The sequence below is a fragment of the Meles meles genome, chromosome 2 (genome assembly GCF_922984935.1).
Source record: "Meles meles chromosome 2, mMelMel3.1 paternal haplotype, whole genome shotgun sequence".
In the NCBI taxonomy this organism is placed as follows: Eukaryota; Metazoa; Chordata; class Mammalia; order Carnivora; family Mustelidae; genus Meles; species Meles meles.
Genome location: NC_060067.1, coordinates 25,103,853 through 25,119,719, shown reverse-complemented (window position 1 = coordinate 25,119,719; position 15,867 = coordinate 25,103,853). Strand labels below are relative to the sequence as shown.

General features: G+C 44.1%; 1 protein-coding gene across 4 annotated transcripts in view; it reads left to right on the top strand.

The window, feature by feature from the left end:
- The window catches only part of KIT (KIT proto-oncogene, receptor tyrosine kinase), an 85,122-nt gene extending 69,966 nt beyond the window's left edge, over window positions 1-15,156 (top strand). For all 4 annotated transcript variants that reach the window (XM_045997700.1, XM_045997698.1, XM_045997699.1 and 1 more), the window contains exons 10-21: window positions 822-928; window positions 1,023-1,149; window positions 1,430-1,534; window positions 1,621-1,731; window positions 2,937-3,087; window positions 5,194-5,285; window positions 5,780-5,907; window positions 6,989-7,111; window positions 10,873-10,984; window positions 11,099-11,198; window positions 11,586-11,691; window positions 12,820-15,156. In XM_045997700.1, the coding sequence (XP_045853656.1) occupies window positions 822-928; window positions 1,023-1,149; window positions 1,430-1,534; window positions 1,621-1,731; window positions 2,937-3,087; window positions 5,194-5,285; window positions 5,780-5,907; window positions 6,989-7,111; window positions 10,873-10,984; window positions 11,099-11,198; window positions 11,586-11,691; window positions 12,820-12,948 (1,391 nt within the window). In that variant the 3' untranslated portion in view covers window positions 12,949-15,156. The remainder of the gene's footprint in view (window positions 1-821; window positions 929-1,022; window positions 1,150-1,429; window positions 1,535-1,620; window positions 1,732-2,936; window positions 3,088-5,193; window positions 5,286-5,779; window positions 5,908-6,988; window positions 7,112-10,872; window positions 10,985-11,098; window positions 11,199-11,585; window positions 11,692-12,819) is intronic.
- The last annotated feature ends 711 nt before the right edge of the window (window positions 15,157-15,867 follow it).

Here is a 15,867-nt window from a genome sequence, read left to right as displayed (position 1 = left end):
CATTTTAACACATTGCCAGACACTATGTCCGAAAGTGAACACTGCCTTTTATGAAGTTATGTCACTGAGCTCTTTCTTTCTTTCTTTCTTTCTTTTTTTTTTGAGTTGTTTTTTTAATGTCTGTAAAATTTGACTCATGAGGACTAGCTCTCCTAACATAAGTTAAATGATCCTTGTGGGCAAATTGATGAATTGGTATGAAGTTAGAGGACAAAGAAACCGGACACCCACCCGTGTGGGGCGTAGTTTTTGTTTTCTCGAACTGGCGAAGGTGTGTGCCAGTGAGTGGTACACTTCCAGTTTTTGAGTAATGAGGGGAAGAATCTTACATTGTTCTTCATCCAGATTTTTTTCCTTGGACTGCCAGTGAAAAGAACACTTTAAACATGTTTTCTTGGTTGTAGAAGAAATTCTTGCTCAGTATAGGAAATTTGGACAATACAGGAAAGCATAAAGAAGAAAATAGAAACTATCCACAAAGGAAACTTCTTAAGGTTGTCTGAGGCAGGAATTTGGTTGAAGTACAAAGTTCATCAAATGCTGCTTTTTATGGACAAAACAGCATAAAATTCTTCTTGTGCTATAGAAATCTCAGCTTCCACAGCAGTCTGGTTTCAAGTGGTTATTTCAAAAGATTCCTTTGAATCATAAGAATAAGGTGATATTAGCAAGGCAAGGAGCTGATGAGATGTGCTTGGCTTTGAACCTTGCCCATGGGCTGTAAGGAAGTGGGGGGATGGGTGAGTTTGGGGTTAGGCGGTTGTGGTTGATGAGCCATCCCTGCTAATAGGTTGTGATTCCACATTCCCCTTTCATTTTAGAACAAATCCATCCCCACACCCTGTTCACACCTTTGCTGATTGGTTTTGTGATCGCAGCTGGTATGATGTGCATTATCGTGATGATTCTTACCTACAAATATTTACAGGTAATCCTTCATTTGTTCTCCACCCTAAAGGCTGCAGTGATTGAAACATAATCATTAAAAGATGGTGTATCTCTCCCTTTCTTCCCCCGACCAGAAACCCATGTATGAAGTACAGTGGAAGGTTGTTGAGGAGATAAACGGAAACAATTATGTTTACATAGACCCAACACAACTTCCTTATGATCATAAATGGGAGTTTCCCAGAAACAGGCTGAGTTTTGGTCAGTATGAACATGGGCTTTCCATGTAACCTTTTTGTGTGCACATGACAATGACTTAGGAACCCCACTAGCTTCCTTTGTTCTTTTCATTCGAGACCAGTGACTGTTTTCTGTGACATTTCACTGCTTTTGATAGGTTTCGCATAAAGTGCATTGATGGAGAAATGTCTCTAGACAGACTTGTCCTTAATTCCTTAACAATTCCTTAATTGTTGACTTTGAAATTACCCAGATGGTCCTTTGGTGCCACCACCACCATTTACTCTCTTCTTCTCTGCAGGAAAAACTCTGGGTGCCGGGGCCTTTGGGAAAGTGGTTGAGGCTACCGCATATGGCCTCATTAAGTCGGATGCCGCCATGACTGTCGCCGTTAAGATGCTCAAACGTAAGTTTTCCCAGGCTCCTCCATGCCCTCGGCATTGGCTTGCGGGGTTTGCTTTTTGCTGAAATGAAACATTTTTCTAATTTCAGCAAGTGCCCATTTAACTGAACGAGAAGCCCTAATGTCTGAGCTCAAAGTCTTGAGTTACCTCGGTAATCACATGAATATCGTGAATCTTCTTGGGGCGTGCACCGTTGGAGGTAAGACTGTGACCAAATGAACTTTTATTATCTTTCCAGTTATCAAAAGAGGGGAGATTTTAATATGATTTCAGCAGTGCTTGATTATATCATACTCTTGCCAGATTTTCACCCAGGTTGCTACCTCTTGCTAGATTTCACATCCCTTCCCCCCAAAAGCTGTTGTTCTTAAGAATGTGTCTTTTAGTTTTATCGTCATGGGGTGGGACAGCCCAGGACACACCCTGGTTACTGTCATAGACGTTGCATCCACAGGGCCCTCTTGAGTATCTTGAGAACGTCTCTCCTCTCACCCAGAAAGCTCTTCTTTTGCAAGCTTGATAGTTTGCCAAATCGTAGTCAGTCACTAAAGGGTTACTGTTCATTTGCGTACGGTAATCAAAGATAGACTTTGAAGCCTACCAGTTCTCAAATACACACCAGATGAGGCGAACACTTCACTTCTGTAGAAAACTTGAATTTCCAGTTGAAAGCGATTCTGAAGCAGAGCCTTCCATCAAGGAGGTCTGTGATGTTTCACATTTTGGTCTTAAAGGAGCAAAGAGGTGTAACACGAGCTCTTCCTCGAGAATGTATAGGGATTCACGGTCAAGTTGACGGCTTAGAGAATTTCTTAAAACAGCCCCCATACACGTGGCTTCCACATCATGACTTGTTCACGGAAGTTTCTGCCCAAGTCGGTTTGTTGCCTTTGCTCTTGAGAGCGGCAGCGTGAGGCATCTTCACCGCATGCAAAACCCTGGCGACAGGTCGCACTGAGGAGGCAGGTGACGCTCTGCCACTCAGGTGCTCGCCCGCCCCCTGGGGCTCGTCTCAGCTGGCTGTTCTGTGCCGTTGGTTTTCCTGTTATGCCGCACTTTGTGCCCTTCGTCATTTCCATAATGACATTGAGAACGCGTGAAGCTCCGCTACAAACAAGCGACTCAAAGGATTCATGCAGGAAATTTGATAAGAGTATAATGTCGAAAGCAGTAACTTCTCTTGTGTGTGACCATGGCAGTCGTGCTGGGCCCCCCCGAGACGGACGTCACTTAGGACATCAGGTCCAAGGAGGCTTACCTGGAGAGCTGTGCTCCCCAGAACGCTGGTTCTCGGTAGGCTTAGCAATGAACCGGAATGAGAACGGTTATGATCACCCCTGAGTGTATTTATGGGTATTGTTTCTATAACTCACCTCTTTTTAACCTTCCTTTATATGCCTGCAGGGCCCACCCTGGTCATTACTGAATACTGTTGCTATGGTGATCTTTTGAATTTTTTGCGAAGAAAACGTGATTCATTTATTTGCTCAAAGCAGGAAGATCACGCCGAAGTGGCACTTTATAAGAACCTTCTGCATTCAAAGGAGTCTTCGTGGTAAGACTGATTTACATAAATAGCTGTTGATAGGCAGTTCGTGGGGTCATAAGGGTTTGCAATCAAGGTTGATTCTTTAAACAAACGAACAGAGGTACTTTGAAGCGCCAGATCAGAATTATTAAATCATTTAGGTGTCATCAACAATTTGGAAAGTTTGAATAGTGTTTGTAAAGATTTAAGTAGTGTTAAACTTAGATTTTTTTATTGATTTTTTTTTTTTTGATGCATCTTTCATTTTTTTGTAAGTGTTAATTCTGTTCGGTGGAATGAATTCTATACCTGCTTCTCTTATCATGGCTCTATTCTTTTTTTTTTTTTAGTATTTTATTTATTTGACAGACAGATCACAAGTAAGCAGAGAGAGAGAGGGAAGGGAGAAGCAGGCTCTCTGTCGAGCAGAGAGCCCGATGTGGGGCTCGATCCCAGGACCCTGGAATCATGACCTGAGCCGGAGGCAAAGTCTTTAACCCACTGAGCCACCCAGGCGCCCATGGCTCTATTCTTACGTGTCATTTTGTTTATTATGTTGGGCTTGCTACTTTATGTATCTCTACAGTGAGACGCTGCTTATAGGGAAAATGTTAAAGCCTGTCAAGTTGTCTTGGTAAATTTCTTGAAAACTTAACAGAGTGGCAAGAGAGCTCTGAACATATCTCAGCACATGGGTTTCTCACCATCTACCTCTGAATTATTTCTGTATACCTTGCCCTTTTTTTTTTAAACTCCTCATGCTATAAAAAGGCACAGTGATTCCAGCACATTTTTAACAATTCTGTACCTTATTTTCATCACTTTCATCTTTAATATTGTTCTGAATTTGAATGGTGGATAAAGAGCTTCAGATTCCTTTAAGAACAACTAGTGTGGCTTACAGTCAGAATAACATTCTTTTCTGCTGTGCCTGGCCTGTTCTTTCCAAAGGTTAGAGCCACCTTTGAGGAAGATTTCTTAGATCACCCCACCCAACAGAAATCCTTTTCATCATGCCCAGTCCCTTATACTTTGTATTTCTGAAGTTGTTTGGAGGGTTTCTCCTCCTTTTTGTTCATTCTGTCCCCTGCATTTTGAGACGGCAGGACTTTATTTCTTAAACTTCACTCCAGGCCCTCGAGAAGACCTTAGCAACTATTACTGATGGGCAGTTACCTCTTAAAGCTCTTTGCTGTACCCCTGGCTAGAGTTTTAAACCCCAGATGAAGCCTTTTTATTTTACCTTTTCTTAAAAGTCCTATAGACTTGGGTGGTGTCAAGTGGGAGTAAAATACGAAACAAACCACCTTTTGTTAGTTTCTCCAGAGCATATGCTCTTTGTGTGAGTAAATGAGCCACTTTGCCTTATTTCTGAAACCTTGGCCCCATATCTGTTTCTCAACTTTCTGAAATAATGGCCCAAATTGTTCAATCCGATGTGGTGTTCTTTGTGTTTTGGGATCCCATATGGGACTGGAACCACCAGCATACTCCGAAGGAGATTGTTGTCATAGTGTTTCTATGCTAATCAGAAGCAGGAAGTACTAGAAATCTTGAAGACTTTCCAGCCAAATGTTGCAGATTCAAGAGGTCCAGATGGTTCAGAAAATCATCCAAATTATTGGTGTTTATCTGAACTAAACTTGGTTTTTTCAAACCTTCTTCCATCAGTCGCTATATGTTAACGATCCCTGCCTTACACCCCCCCCCCCCCCCCCCGGCAATCCTACATCTCGGAAGCTCTTGGTCTTTGTATCTTTCTTGTCTCTTTCATCTTGTCTCTTGGGGCTAATTTAGAGAGTTTGAGGAAATGGGGGATAATGTTTTTGGCTCTCTGTTTCCCATTAAATCCCTGGTGTCAAGAGATGGGAAATTTCTAACCCGAGTCCCATCAATGATTGAACACAAAAAAGATAGTCTCATTCCCGGGCGTTGGACCCTAATGTTGAATATTAAAAACTCCTATCTTACAAGCAAGATTTTCTGCATTCAAACTTGGCGATACTTTCTTTGAACAGAATCAGCCTCTTATGTAAAAAAGGTGGTGGGGAGATAGAGCCTGCCCCGTGGGTACTCCCCATCTCCCGTTTTATTCTGTCCTGATTTGATGGTAGGATGTTTCATCTCTCACAGCAATGACAGTACTAATGAATACATGGACATGAAACCCGGAGTTTCCTATGTTGTGCCGACCAAGGCGGACAAAAGGAGATCAGCAAGAATAGGTGTGTACCTATCAAACAATAAAAACAACTTCATTTACGCAGGATTTCTCATACCATGGTGAAATGTACCAGTTTGCCCCGTAGTGATTGGTTCTCTTTTCCAGTAGGGCCCAATGCCCAGTGCCACCGGTCAGTGGCAGTTAGGGTTCCACGTGGGTATTGGGGTCAGAGCATTCGTTACTGTATAGGAGTGTCTCACTGTATATATGAAAATAACATTTTATTATATGTTATATATATACTATATCTGTGTATCAGATACGTATTTTGCATATCAAAAAATAGATTTTTATATTTATTCACCATCTTTCTCACCTGAAGCCCCAGATAGTGAATACTAGTTTGGGCACTTACCTTTCGTCAACGCGGGGCAGGTGACTTGCCTGCATAGTCACCTCAGCTCCTTCATTACCAGCCTTGGTATCCTTGTCGCTGTCTTCTGTTTTCCAAGCTCTGAGGTTTAATTGCTAAGAAAGTCCTCCTTCTCCTGACAGGCTCATACATAGAAAGAGATGTGACTCCCGCTATCATGGAAGATGACGAGTTGGCTCTAGACCTGGAGGACTTGTTGAGCTTTTCTTACCAGGTGGCCAAGGGCATGGCCTTCCTCGCCTCCAAGAACGTAAGTCGGCGTGGTTCTCTGAGCAGAACGCCCCGCCCCCAGCCCCTGCCCCCAGCCCCCACCGAGCCTTTTAGAGCCCAGGTTAGAATACACAGTGTCCTTTGGAAGTGTGGTAACCCACAACAGAGGAAATTCAGTTTCTTCATGTTCCAACTGCTCTCTCTTTGGAATTCCTATTCTCATTTATAAGCTTCAAAGTGCAGGCCTGTCTAAATGAGCTTTCTATGAAAATTTTTTTTTATGCAATGAATTCATTTAAAAATTTTGGCTTTCAGGATCCGAGAGCTGCTCCTAGAAAATAGATCATGATTTTATCGGCAAAAGGAGGGGTTGCCTCATGGCAGGTGCTGGGCTTGGTGAAGCACGCACTTGGGTTTTATTGAAAGGCCTCAGCTATGGTGTGGGTTCATGAAAGTGGGAGGCGGAATAAGGAATCAGAGAATAATAAGTATTTGGGGAAAAGATAAGGATGGGAAAAGAATGATGGAACCAAAGCAAGGAACATAGTCTCTGGAAGGGTGAGGGGAATTCCTTAGCAAATGGGACTAGCAGACTAGCAGGAGGTAACGGATCCCACCCTTCAGTGTCATCAGTGACATTTCCCAACAGTGACCAAACGGAAAGAGTGTGATACGGGATGGCTGCAATAAAGAACCCCTTCCCTGTGTCCTTGGGAAACATCGAATCGGAGTTGCAAAGACGTTTTAAAAACTATAAAAGGACCTTCAGAGAGAGGCATGCAGAATGAGTTTTCAGCTTAAGAAATATGATAGGACTATTTATAACGTATTTTTCTATGAATGAAAGCAGTCTTAAGGAGGAAAAAAAAATCCATTTGAGTTGGTTTGGAAAGTGATTATCGTAATTAAGGTCCTAACGATGTGAAACACAAATTCTGAACATCATTCAAAGCATAATTTGGATCTTTATTTTTGGTGCACCGAATAGTTTCATTGGAAAGCCGAGGTACTCGATTTGTGTGACAGAGCAGCATTCTAGAATGTGTTGGACATAGTTTTCATTCTTGAAGAGTTTAAAATAAATGTAAATGGTTTTCTTTTCTCTCCCATTCTCCTAATAGTGTATTCACAGAGACTTGGCTGCTAGAAATATCCTCCTTACTCATGGTCGAATCACAAAGATTTGTGATTTTGGTCTAGCCAGAGACATCAAGAATGATTCTAATTATGTGGTCAAAGGAAACGTGAGTACCCACTCTCTGCTTGACAGTCCAGTGAAGGATTTTAGTTGCAAGTTTTTCTAAGAATTGCTTTTTATGAGTTTCCTAATGCAAATCCTACCTTTGAGATATCATGCATTTTAGCAGTCAAATTAAGTGTACTTCAGCAAAATTTGCATGGTATGCTGAACATTACTACAACTAACATTCCGATAATAGAATTCCTAATTCTAATTGTGTAATTATGGGGCATGTGAAAGAAACAGAAATAGCCTTAATTTTCATTGTAGCCTGAGAATAGCAATGAACTCTAGTTTGTTCAAGTGAAACGAATGTGGGCCTGAAGGTCACAGCAGGGCAATTTTATTTGGAGATTGACATGCTATGTGAAAAAGATTAAAATCTAAGATCACGTTCAGAATTAGGTATGTAGAATGTTGATCTTCTCATCAATAGCGAGCATATTAAATAGGTTCATAAGTAATAATTGGGTTAGAGAACATAGTGATTTTATTTCAAAGTGCTTTATTTCCCTGCCAGTTCTCACTATATCATCAGAACAACCCCCTGCCATGTCCTCACATTTTCAGAGTTGGAAAAACGAAAGCTCAGTATGTTTTATATGTTTTAGTAATAAATCTCCTCTCTAAGAGCTGTCACAGGTCAGTAAAGCCTGAAGCCAGAGCCCGTGATCTCCAAAGCAGCATCCCATTACTATGGGAAGCCATCGAGTCCTGTGCACACATTCTTGTATGTCTGTTTGCCCAGGCCCATTTCCCTAGTCCAGATTTATTCCTGGAAGTAGTTATTTCTGTCCCTTATGATAATGTAGTATTTTCTCCTCCATCACCATAGCATCTCTATGGGTAGGCTGTACTTGACTTGGTTTTGTAGAAATGTTGCTGGCTTTACGTCCTGATCAAACTGTGTATTTTTTTTTTTTTAAGATTATTTATTTATTAGAGAGAGAGTGCGAGCACGAGCAGCAGGGGGTAGCAGGCAGAGAACAGGGAAAAGCAGGCTCCCCGCTGAGCAGGGAGCCCGATGCAAGGTTGGATCCCAGGACCCTGGGATCATGACCCAAGCCAAAGGCAGATGCTTAACTGACTGAGCCAGCCAGACGCCCCCTCAAAGATGTATTTCTAATAAAGCTCTTCTAAGACTAAGTTTCATCATTATGAGGGTTAATGGAACCAAGTTCTCTCCATCCTGGTGCATGCACTATTGGAAGAAGGAACAAGGGGTGGTTCCTTATCTGGGCCTTTGAATATTCACAGAAGGGCATGAGGAGGAAAGCAGCGGGTTCTGGACCCAGTCTTGCCAAGTTCGCATCTGGTTCCGTCATTTAGTGGCGGGATATTTGGCGAGAATTACCCAGCGTCTCTCAACCTTGCTTTTTTTCCTTCCTATTGGGCATGATCCTGTCACCTGCCTCATAAAGTTGTGAGGATTAAATGAGTTCATCTTGGCGACGTGCTTAGGACAGTGACAGCCATATTGTTCCTAATACAGCGCTTCTCTTCTTTTTTTTTTTTTTAAAGATTTTATTTATTTGACAGAGAGAGATCACAAGTAGGCAGAAAGGGAAGCAGACTCCCTGCTGCGCAGAGAGCCGGACACGGGGCTCGATCCCAGGACCCTGAGATCATAACCTGAGCCAAAGGCAGAGGCTTTAACCCACTGAGCCACCCACGCGCCCCAACAGCGCTTTTCTTCTGTTCTTTGTAGATGTCTGATTTGGAGTATAAATAATCATGACAGCGGTTATGCCTCAGCTTCCTAATAAGTTGTTACTGGTTGGGGACCTTAGCTGGAATGCACAAGGGTGGGTTAGGTCCCACCAGACTTCTAGACTGAGGGCTCCAACTCGGGCCCGTCGAGCTAACCAGTTACAGATCTCTCTTCACTAGGCTCACACGACGTGTTACCGCCCCAAGTTGACTACATCTTAGCCATGTGTCGTCTCCCTGTGTCAGCTTCTCAGAAAGTTCTTCCACTCCACATAGGTTCTGAGTCATTTTTTCTGCCCTGGCCCCTCCCATAGCCCGGTGAGGCCAGTTGGAACCCTTGTCAGGACATTGTCTTAAATGTCTAACATAAAATCTGTAGGATTATCAAGAAACACAGTTCATTTGGAATATAGTTCTCACACAATTAAAAAGCCCATTTTTAATGTCCTGTGCTGCGTTGTTATGTGGAGCAACCCATGCTGGGCGTGGGTCTCAACACTGCTGTAATTTCTGACTGGTGGTGATGGGAACATGATGATGATGAAAGTGTCTGTGGTTCCTGCTGGTGACAAAGTCACAGGAACAGCTACGATCACTGGATGTTACTGCCTTCATTCACAACTGAAGGAAATGCTAAACTTCATATAGAAGTTGGTGAAAACAAGAATGTCATTCTTTCTCCCTTCCAAGTTCATAGGCCCCTGAATCCAGGACACCCTGTAGTAGAGCTAACCCGGGGGGCTCAGTTGGTTAAGCGTCTGCCTTCGACTCAGGTCATGCTCCCAGGGTCCTGGGATCAAGCCCCACATGGGGCTCCCTTGCTCCTTGGGGAGCCTGCCTCCCCTCTCCATCTGCCTGCCACTCCTCCTGCTTGTGCTCTCTCTCCCTGTGTCAAATAAATAAATAAAATCTTAAAAAATAAATAAATCGAAAGCCCCCATCGGAGCTTTAGCATAAATTTGGGGAGGGAATACTAGAAGGCTTGCTTGCTTGCTTTTTTTCCTGCTGGCTAAAGTACTTCAACACTAGATTAAAAATTGTCTTCCCAGTTTTCAATCCTAAATGGATTAAGAGAAGGATTGATCTAGTCGTTTATGGTAGACTAAGATCGAAGAATCCAGAATGTCTGTAAGAGGAATAGTCCCAGCAAGTTTAGCTTGATTTTCACGGAAAGGGTTCAGGATGTGAACCTCAGCTGTTGAAGTTGAAGCCCAGATGTGCTGCTCTCTGCCTGGGAACCATGATGGTCTCCGGAAGCCGCTACTGTTCCTTGTGCGCTTGCTTATACAAGGCGACTGTTGTAAGATTAGTGAATCAGTGGTGCTGTGCTAAGCACTTCGGCCCACATGAGCTCACTTAACCCACAAAACAGCTCATGAAATTGAAAGCACTGTTTTTGCTTTACAGAAGAACATATTGAGACTTAATTACAGATACTTAAGGGACATTTCCAGCGTATTCATAAAGGATCATTTGGGTTTAAAATGACCGAAAACCCCAAAGAAAAGGAAAAGAAGCGTGGTTAGCAGCAGACTGGGGCTGGTGTGGAACGCCAGGACCCAGTTCTTCTGCTTTTCCATTTTCTTACCATCGCTGGTGTAGCCCTCCTTCTTGCCGCAACCCAGGCACCCCTCAATGCCCCCTTCTTGAAAATGTAGATAGTAGGGGCACCTGGGTGGCTCAGTGGGTTAAAGCCTCTGCCTTTGGCTCGGGTCATGATCTCAGGTTCCTGGGATCGAGCCCCACATTCGGGCTCTCTGCTCAGCAGGGAGCCTGCTTCCCCCCTCTCTCTCTGCCTGCCTACTGTGATCTCTCTGTCAAAATAAAATCTTAAAAAAAAGAAAATGTAGATAGTACTCTGTGAACCAAATATTTCAGAAGTAGGGGCAGTCGTCTGAGGTTGCAGGGTAAAAGGCCTTCGTCTTTTACCAAGATGGCAGTCACCTTCTCACCCTCACCCCCTCAGCAGGAGCGATGACTGTAGGAATATTTTCTATTCTTTTTTTTTTGAACTTATTAATTAACATCGCCAAATGTGTTGTGCTTGCATTCTAGGCTCGGCTGCCTGTGAAGTGGATGGCACCGGAAAGCATTTTTAACTGTGTGTACACATTCGAGAGTGATGTCTGGTCCTATGGGATTTTTCTGTGGGAGCTATTCTCTTTAGGTAAAGCGCTTTTCAGAGGCACCTTGGTTAGACTCTGAGCATCTTCTTTAAGATTGTTATCAGCGTCCTGCTTGCTTATTAGTAACACTGATTTGTAAACCGGTTGTGCCTCAGGAAGCAGCCCCTACCCTGGGATGCCCGTCGATTCTAAGTTCTACAAGATGATCAAGGAAGGGTTCCGAATGCTCAGCCCTGAGCACGCACCTGCTGAAATGTAAGGGTTGAGAGGTTTTCCTTCAGGTCCTGCTTCCCCTTTTGTTTTCCTTTTCAAAGACAGAAACCCGGGTGGGTGTGTGTGTATTGGGGGTAGAGGGGTGCAACAGTGTTTTACCAGAACGGTCTGAGTATCAGCGTCTCCTGGTTCCTTTTGATGGCTCCTGATCAGGTGTCATTTTTGTAGCTTATTTTCATAATCTCTTGTCACCAAATAACGCAGAAAGCTTCAGCAATCTTCCACAGGCCCAGTGTTTTATTTCATGCCCTCGCCATTCAGTATGCCCAGGTGCACGGCCCTGGAATGATTTTTGAGATGGTCACATAGCGTACACTGAGAAGCCAGGCCAAGGGCATTGAGTGATAGGAAATGGCCCTTGCTTCGCAGGTATGACATCATGAAGACTTGCTGGGATGCTGATCCCCTGAAAAGGCCAACGTTCAAGCAGATCGTGCAGCTAATCGAGAAGCAGATTTCGGATAGCTCCAATCACGTGAGTATACTCGGCCCCCGCTCTTGGTCCTAGGTGCTTCCTTCTCGGGCTCATCCCTTCTCTCCTTGGCTTAGGTGGCATACTGGACTGTGGGTGGGCAAGGAAAGCAGGGGCAACAAGTTCTTTCTGCCTGACCCCCGTTCTGAGCACAAAGATGTGGGATGAGGAGGAAAAAGGGGAAGGCTTTGTCAGCAAAGCGTGGAGGCAGATGCTGCCGTACGGATTTGCCGTGTTTCCTCCCCCGCCGCAGATGCTGGTCATGGGGTCGGCGTGTTCTCTGTCTCACATGTTGGGGCCATTCAGCCTTTGGACAGTTGGGGTAATGGGAACTAGAATAAAAGCATAGAAGAGACAGCTGTTACGGCAGGGAAATAAGCCTTCTGCTCAAACAGGCATAGCCAGAAAATGGCAGCTAGCTGTCATGCCCACAAGCCATATAGAATGAAGAGCTGTTTGAGGTTGAGAGATCCCTGCCAGTGATTTGAGGAGGTGGGGGGGGTGGGTTGGGCGGGGGGGATTCTGAACTCAAAGCCGCCATTTCTTCTCCTGCTCTTAAGGAAGAATTAGTGATCCTTGCTTTAACTCAGATTTTTTTTTAAGCTGCTTTTTTAATGGATTGTGTGCTTGGAGCTATCCTTTCTAAGAGTATACCACTGATATTTTTGGGTTCAAGCTAGCACTTCTGGGTGTCAGAGCACGTTTCAAAGTAAACAGCATTTCCCACTCACATGTTTACGTCTCAGCAGAAGCCCCTGGAAGGGCCACCGGTGTCCCAGCAGATGACCTCAGCCACTGGGTTATAGTTGGCCAGAGAGGTTTAGAAACCCTTTTTAATAGGTTAGGTAGTCCTTGTTCCCAGATACATCCCAACTGAAAAGTACTTTTTTTTTTTTTTAATTGCCATCACTTCTTACGGTTCAGACCTTGGGGGAAATGAGGGATCAAACAGAGCTTATGTTTCCTTTTGTCACTATGATCGGCATTTTTGGCCATGGAAGTCCCATCCATCCCCTCTCTTTTTGAAGAGGCTTTGTAAGTTGCTTGTGATCCCGAAGCTGCCAACGTGTCCCTCTGTCGCCATGTTCGTCACGGGGACCGGCGTATTAACTGTGGACTTGTGTTCCTCAGATTTATTCCAACCTAGCGAACGGCAGCCCCCACCAGGAGCGGCCCGTGGTGGACCATTCCGTGCGGATCAACTCCGTGGGCAGCAGCGCGTCCTCCACCCAGCCTCTGCTGGTGCACGAAGATGTCTGACGCAGGAGGCATGCCAGCGGGGGTGGGGGGGGGGGGTCCTCCCCAACAGGAATGATCCCTGCTCTTTTGGTTTCTATACTTGTTGTTTTTGTTCTCTTTCGGCTTGCATCCTGTCCCAGAGTAGTGGACACGCCACTGTAATCCCATCTTGACACGCACACTCGAGTGGCTGGTGATTTTTGTCACCAGCCAGCATCCCGTTGTAAGAGTTCCAACTGTATCTTCTCCTCCCCAGAGCCAGGCAGCCCCCATTAATGAAAAAATAATAATAATAATAACAGACTTGGAGCAAGGGAGGGTGGGCTGGGCTGGGCACCCTGAGTCCTTTCCAAGGCTTCTCTGATTTCAGTTTGAAAAGCATCACCGATTGTTTATTTGTATAAGTGACAGTGGTCGCCTGCGGGCCTCCTAACCATCCTTGATGATACGGTGATGCTGCAAGATGAGAAGCTGAGACCTGATGGCTTGATGTGGAAAATGGAATGTTCTTAGAACAAAGGGCAGAAGTCTATGAATATCTAGGCATAAGCAATCTAGTATTTTATGCTGGGAGTGAGACCAAGGCCATGGAAAAGTGCTCCCCGTGTGTGAATCAAAACCCGGGCACAAGTCTTTGTCCTCCTGACCGGGTTTGTAAATAGAGTTTGCTGTTAGGACGCTGAGTCGGAGAGGAGGCCTCCCAGCCGGCATTTGTATATACTCATCTACACGTTGTACATGGTCGTATACTTGCGGGGGGACGTCCCCCAAGGTGTTGTTTCTGGATGCGACCCTGGCTCAGGTCTGATGTGCTTAGAAATAGATGAAGAGCCAGACGAGTTGGAAGGAAACAGTGTTTTGTTTTGTTTCGAAAGAAAAAGAAACCATAATTGCCAAGCACAATCTTAACAAAAATTCCCTTTTGTAGCCTACGAACCTTGCTCCCCAGATTCTCCAGAGCAAACCTACCAGCTTCAGAAAGGCATTGTGCTTGATGGCTTCGATGCCGTTGGAAAAAGTGACTGGTTTACTGCGTGACTCCCGCGGGAGGGACTGAACAGTGCTGTGTTAGTCTGGATTCTTCGGTAGCCGGAATTAAATATAGATTCAGCCTCCTCTGCAGGCATGTCCCGGACGCCAGGCCAGTACCTGTGTGTGTGTGTGTGTGTGTGTGTATGTGTGTGTGGTGTGTGTGCACGCGCGCACATGCTTGTAGACAAATATCTTGGGTTTTTTTTTTGCCTCCAGCCCAAGAGGGTCCTTCAGCACTCCAGAAGTAGCTTGGCCTTCATCATCTTCACTGCTTGTTTCTCTGCACCTCGCTGTCTAGAGGAGCTTCCCCAAAGCTCACGTAGCGTCTAATAGGAAGCAGAGTGCTTATGTACTTATTTATTTGCAAGCCACCGACACCTCAAGCATCCTGGTGTTTATACTCAGCATACTGTACCCGTTCCTTAGACCTAAGGCTGCTCTCCTGCTAAAGCATATTTAAATGTTACCCTTTAGGCTGTAGCCTGAATGTTATTCTTGGAGTTCACCCCCCCCCTTTTTTTTTTTTTTTTTGAGAACTCTACCCAACTGTCAGAGGTCCATGGGTGTGCGCCAAGGTTTGTATGTTGTCTCGCGAGATTCGGGTGTGCTGCCTACATGGTTCCCCCTCCTGGGTCCCTTAGACTCCGCTTAGAGAACTGTGGTCATTTATCTGGAAGTTACCATTTGCACTGGAGTTGTATGCTCTCGCACCTTTCCAAAGGTAACAGATTTTGGGGTTTTGTTGTCACCTGAGAGATTGTCGCTGTTTGCCATCCTCTGTCGGAACATTTCCTTTGTGTTTCTCTTGCCTTTGATTATAGTAGGAAAAGTGGTGGTTCGTTGTAGATGTCTAGGTACTTCAGGGGCACCTCACTGAGAGTTTTGTCTTGGATATTCTTGAAAGTTTATATTTTTATAATTTTTTTTTACATTGGATGTTTCTTTGCCGTTGCTTACTGTTTGAAATTGTTTTATGGCTTTTTTGTAAATATTGAAATGTAGCAATAATGTCTTTTGAATATTCCCAAGCCCATGAGTCCTTGAAAATATTTTTTATATATACAGTAACATTATGTGTAAATATGTAAGCGGTGCAGGTTTAAAGGATGTTGGTGTTCCATGTGTTTTTTTCCTCCCGTTATGTTGTCCAATTGTTGACAGTTCTGAAGAATTCTAATAAAAATGTACATATATAAATCAAGTGGAATTTTTTTATTATTTCTTCAAGCTTTGGTGAAACTCAACTTTGAAGCATTAAAGTGCATTCACTCTGACATTAGAAAGTTTGTTCCTAGTATGCCCTAGATACAAGCGAGACCATCAGATCACTAGGCTTTATATACTTGACGATTCAACAGATATTTATGAAGAATTTAGTATGTGCTGTATTCTCTCATTTATTTTTACAACCCAAGGTCTCCATTTAAATTGAAAAAGAAATACAGGAAACATTTTGAGAACACTACACCTTGCTACGATTATTATTAGGTTGATTTATGTGAAATGACTGTTTTTTTGGGCAAAATGATAGCTAAATCGCAATTTCATGTGGTTTAGTCTTAATATAACTGGCGTGTTTCTTCCTAGAAAAGATTGTCTACAAATGAATTGTAATCTGCAGGGTTGATATGAGGGCTCCCCAGAAAGTGGTTTGTGTTCTTGTTGGCTTGGATTTTGAAGAGAGCTTAGTCCATCCCGAGGTGTTCCTGCTCTACCCTTTAACGGTTACTCTCCCTTGCTTCTGGAAGAGTTGAGCCTATCACTTGCTTGGAGGAAGGTGATGTGTGCCCATTAGTTGAGTCGTTTCTTGTGGCTGGAGCATCCTTTGTGATGAGGAAGTACCGTCCAGACCAGCGGAACCTGCCGAAGGCCTGAGAATCTTCCCACCTGGAAACAACAACCCTGAAC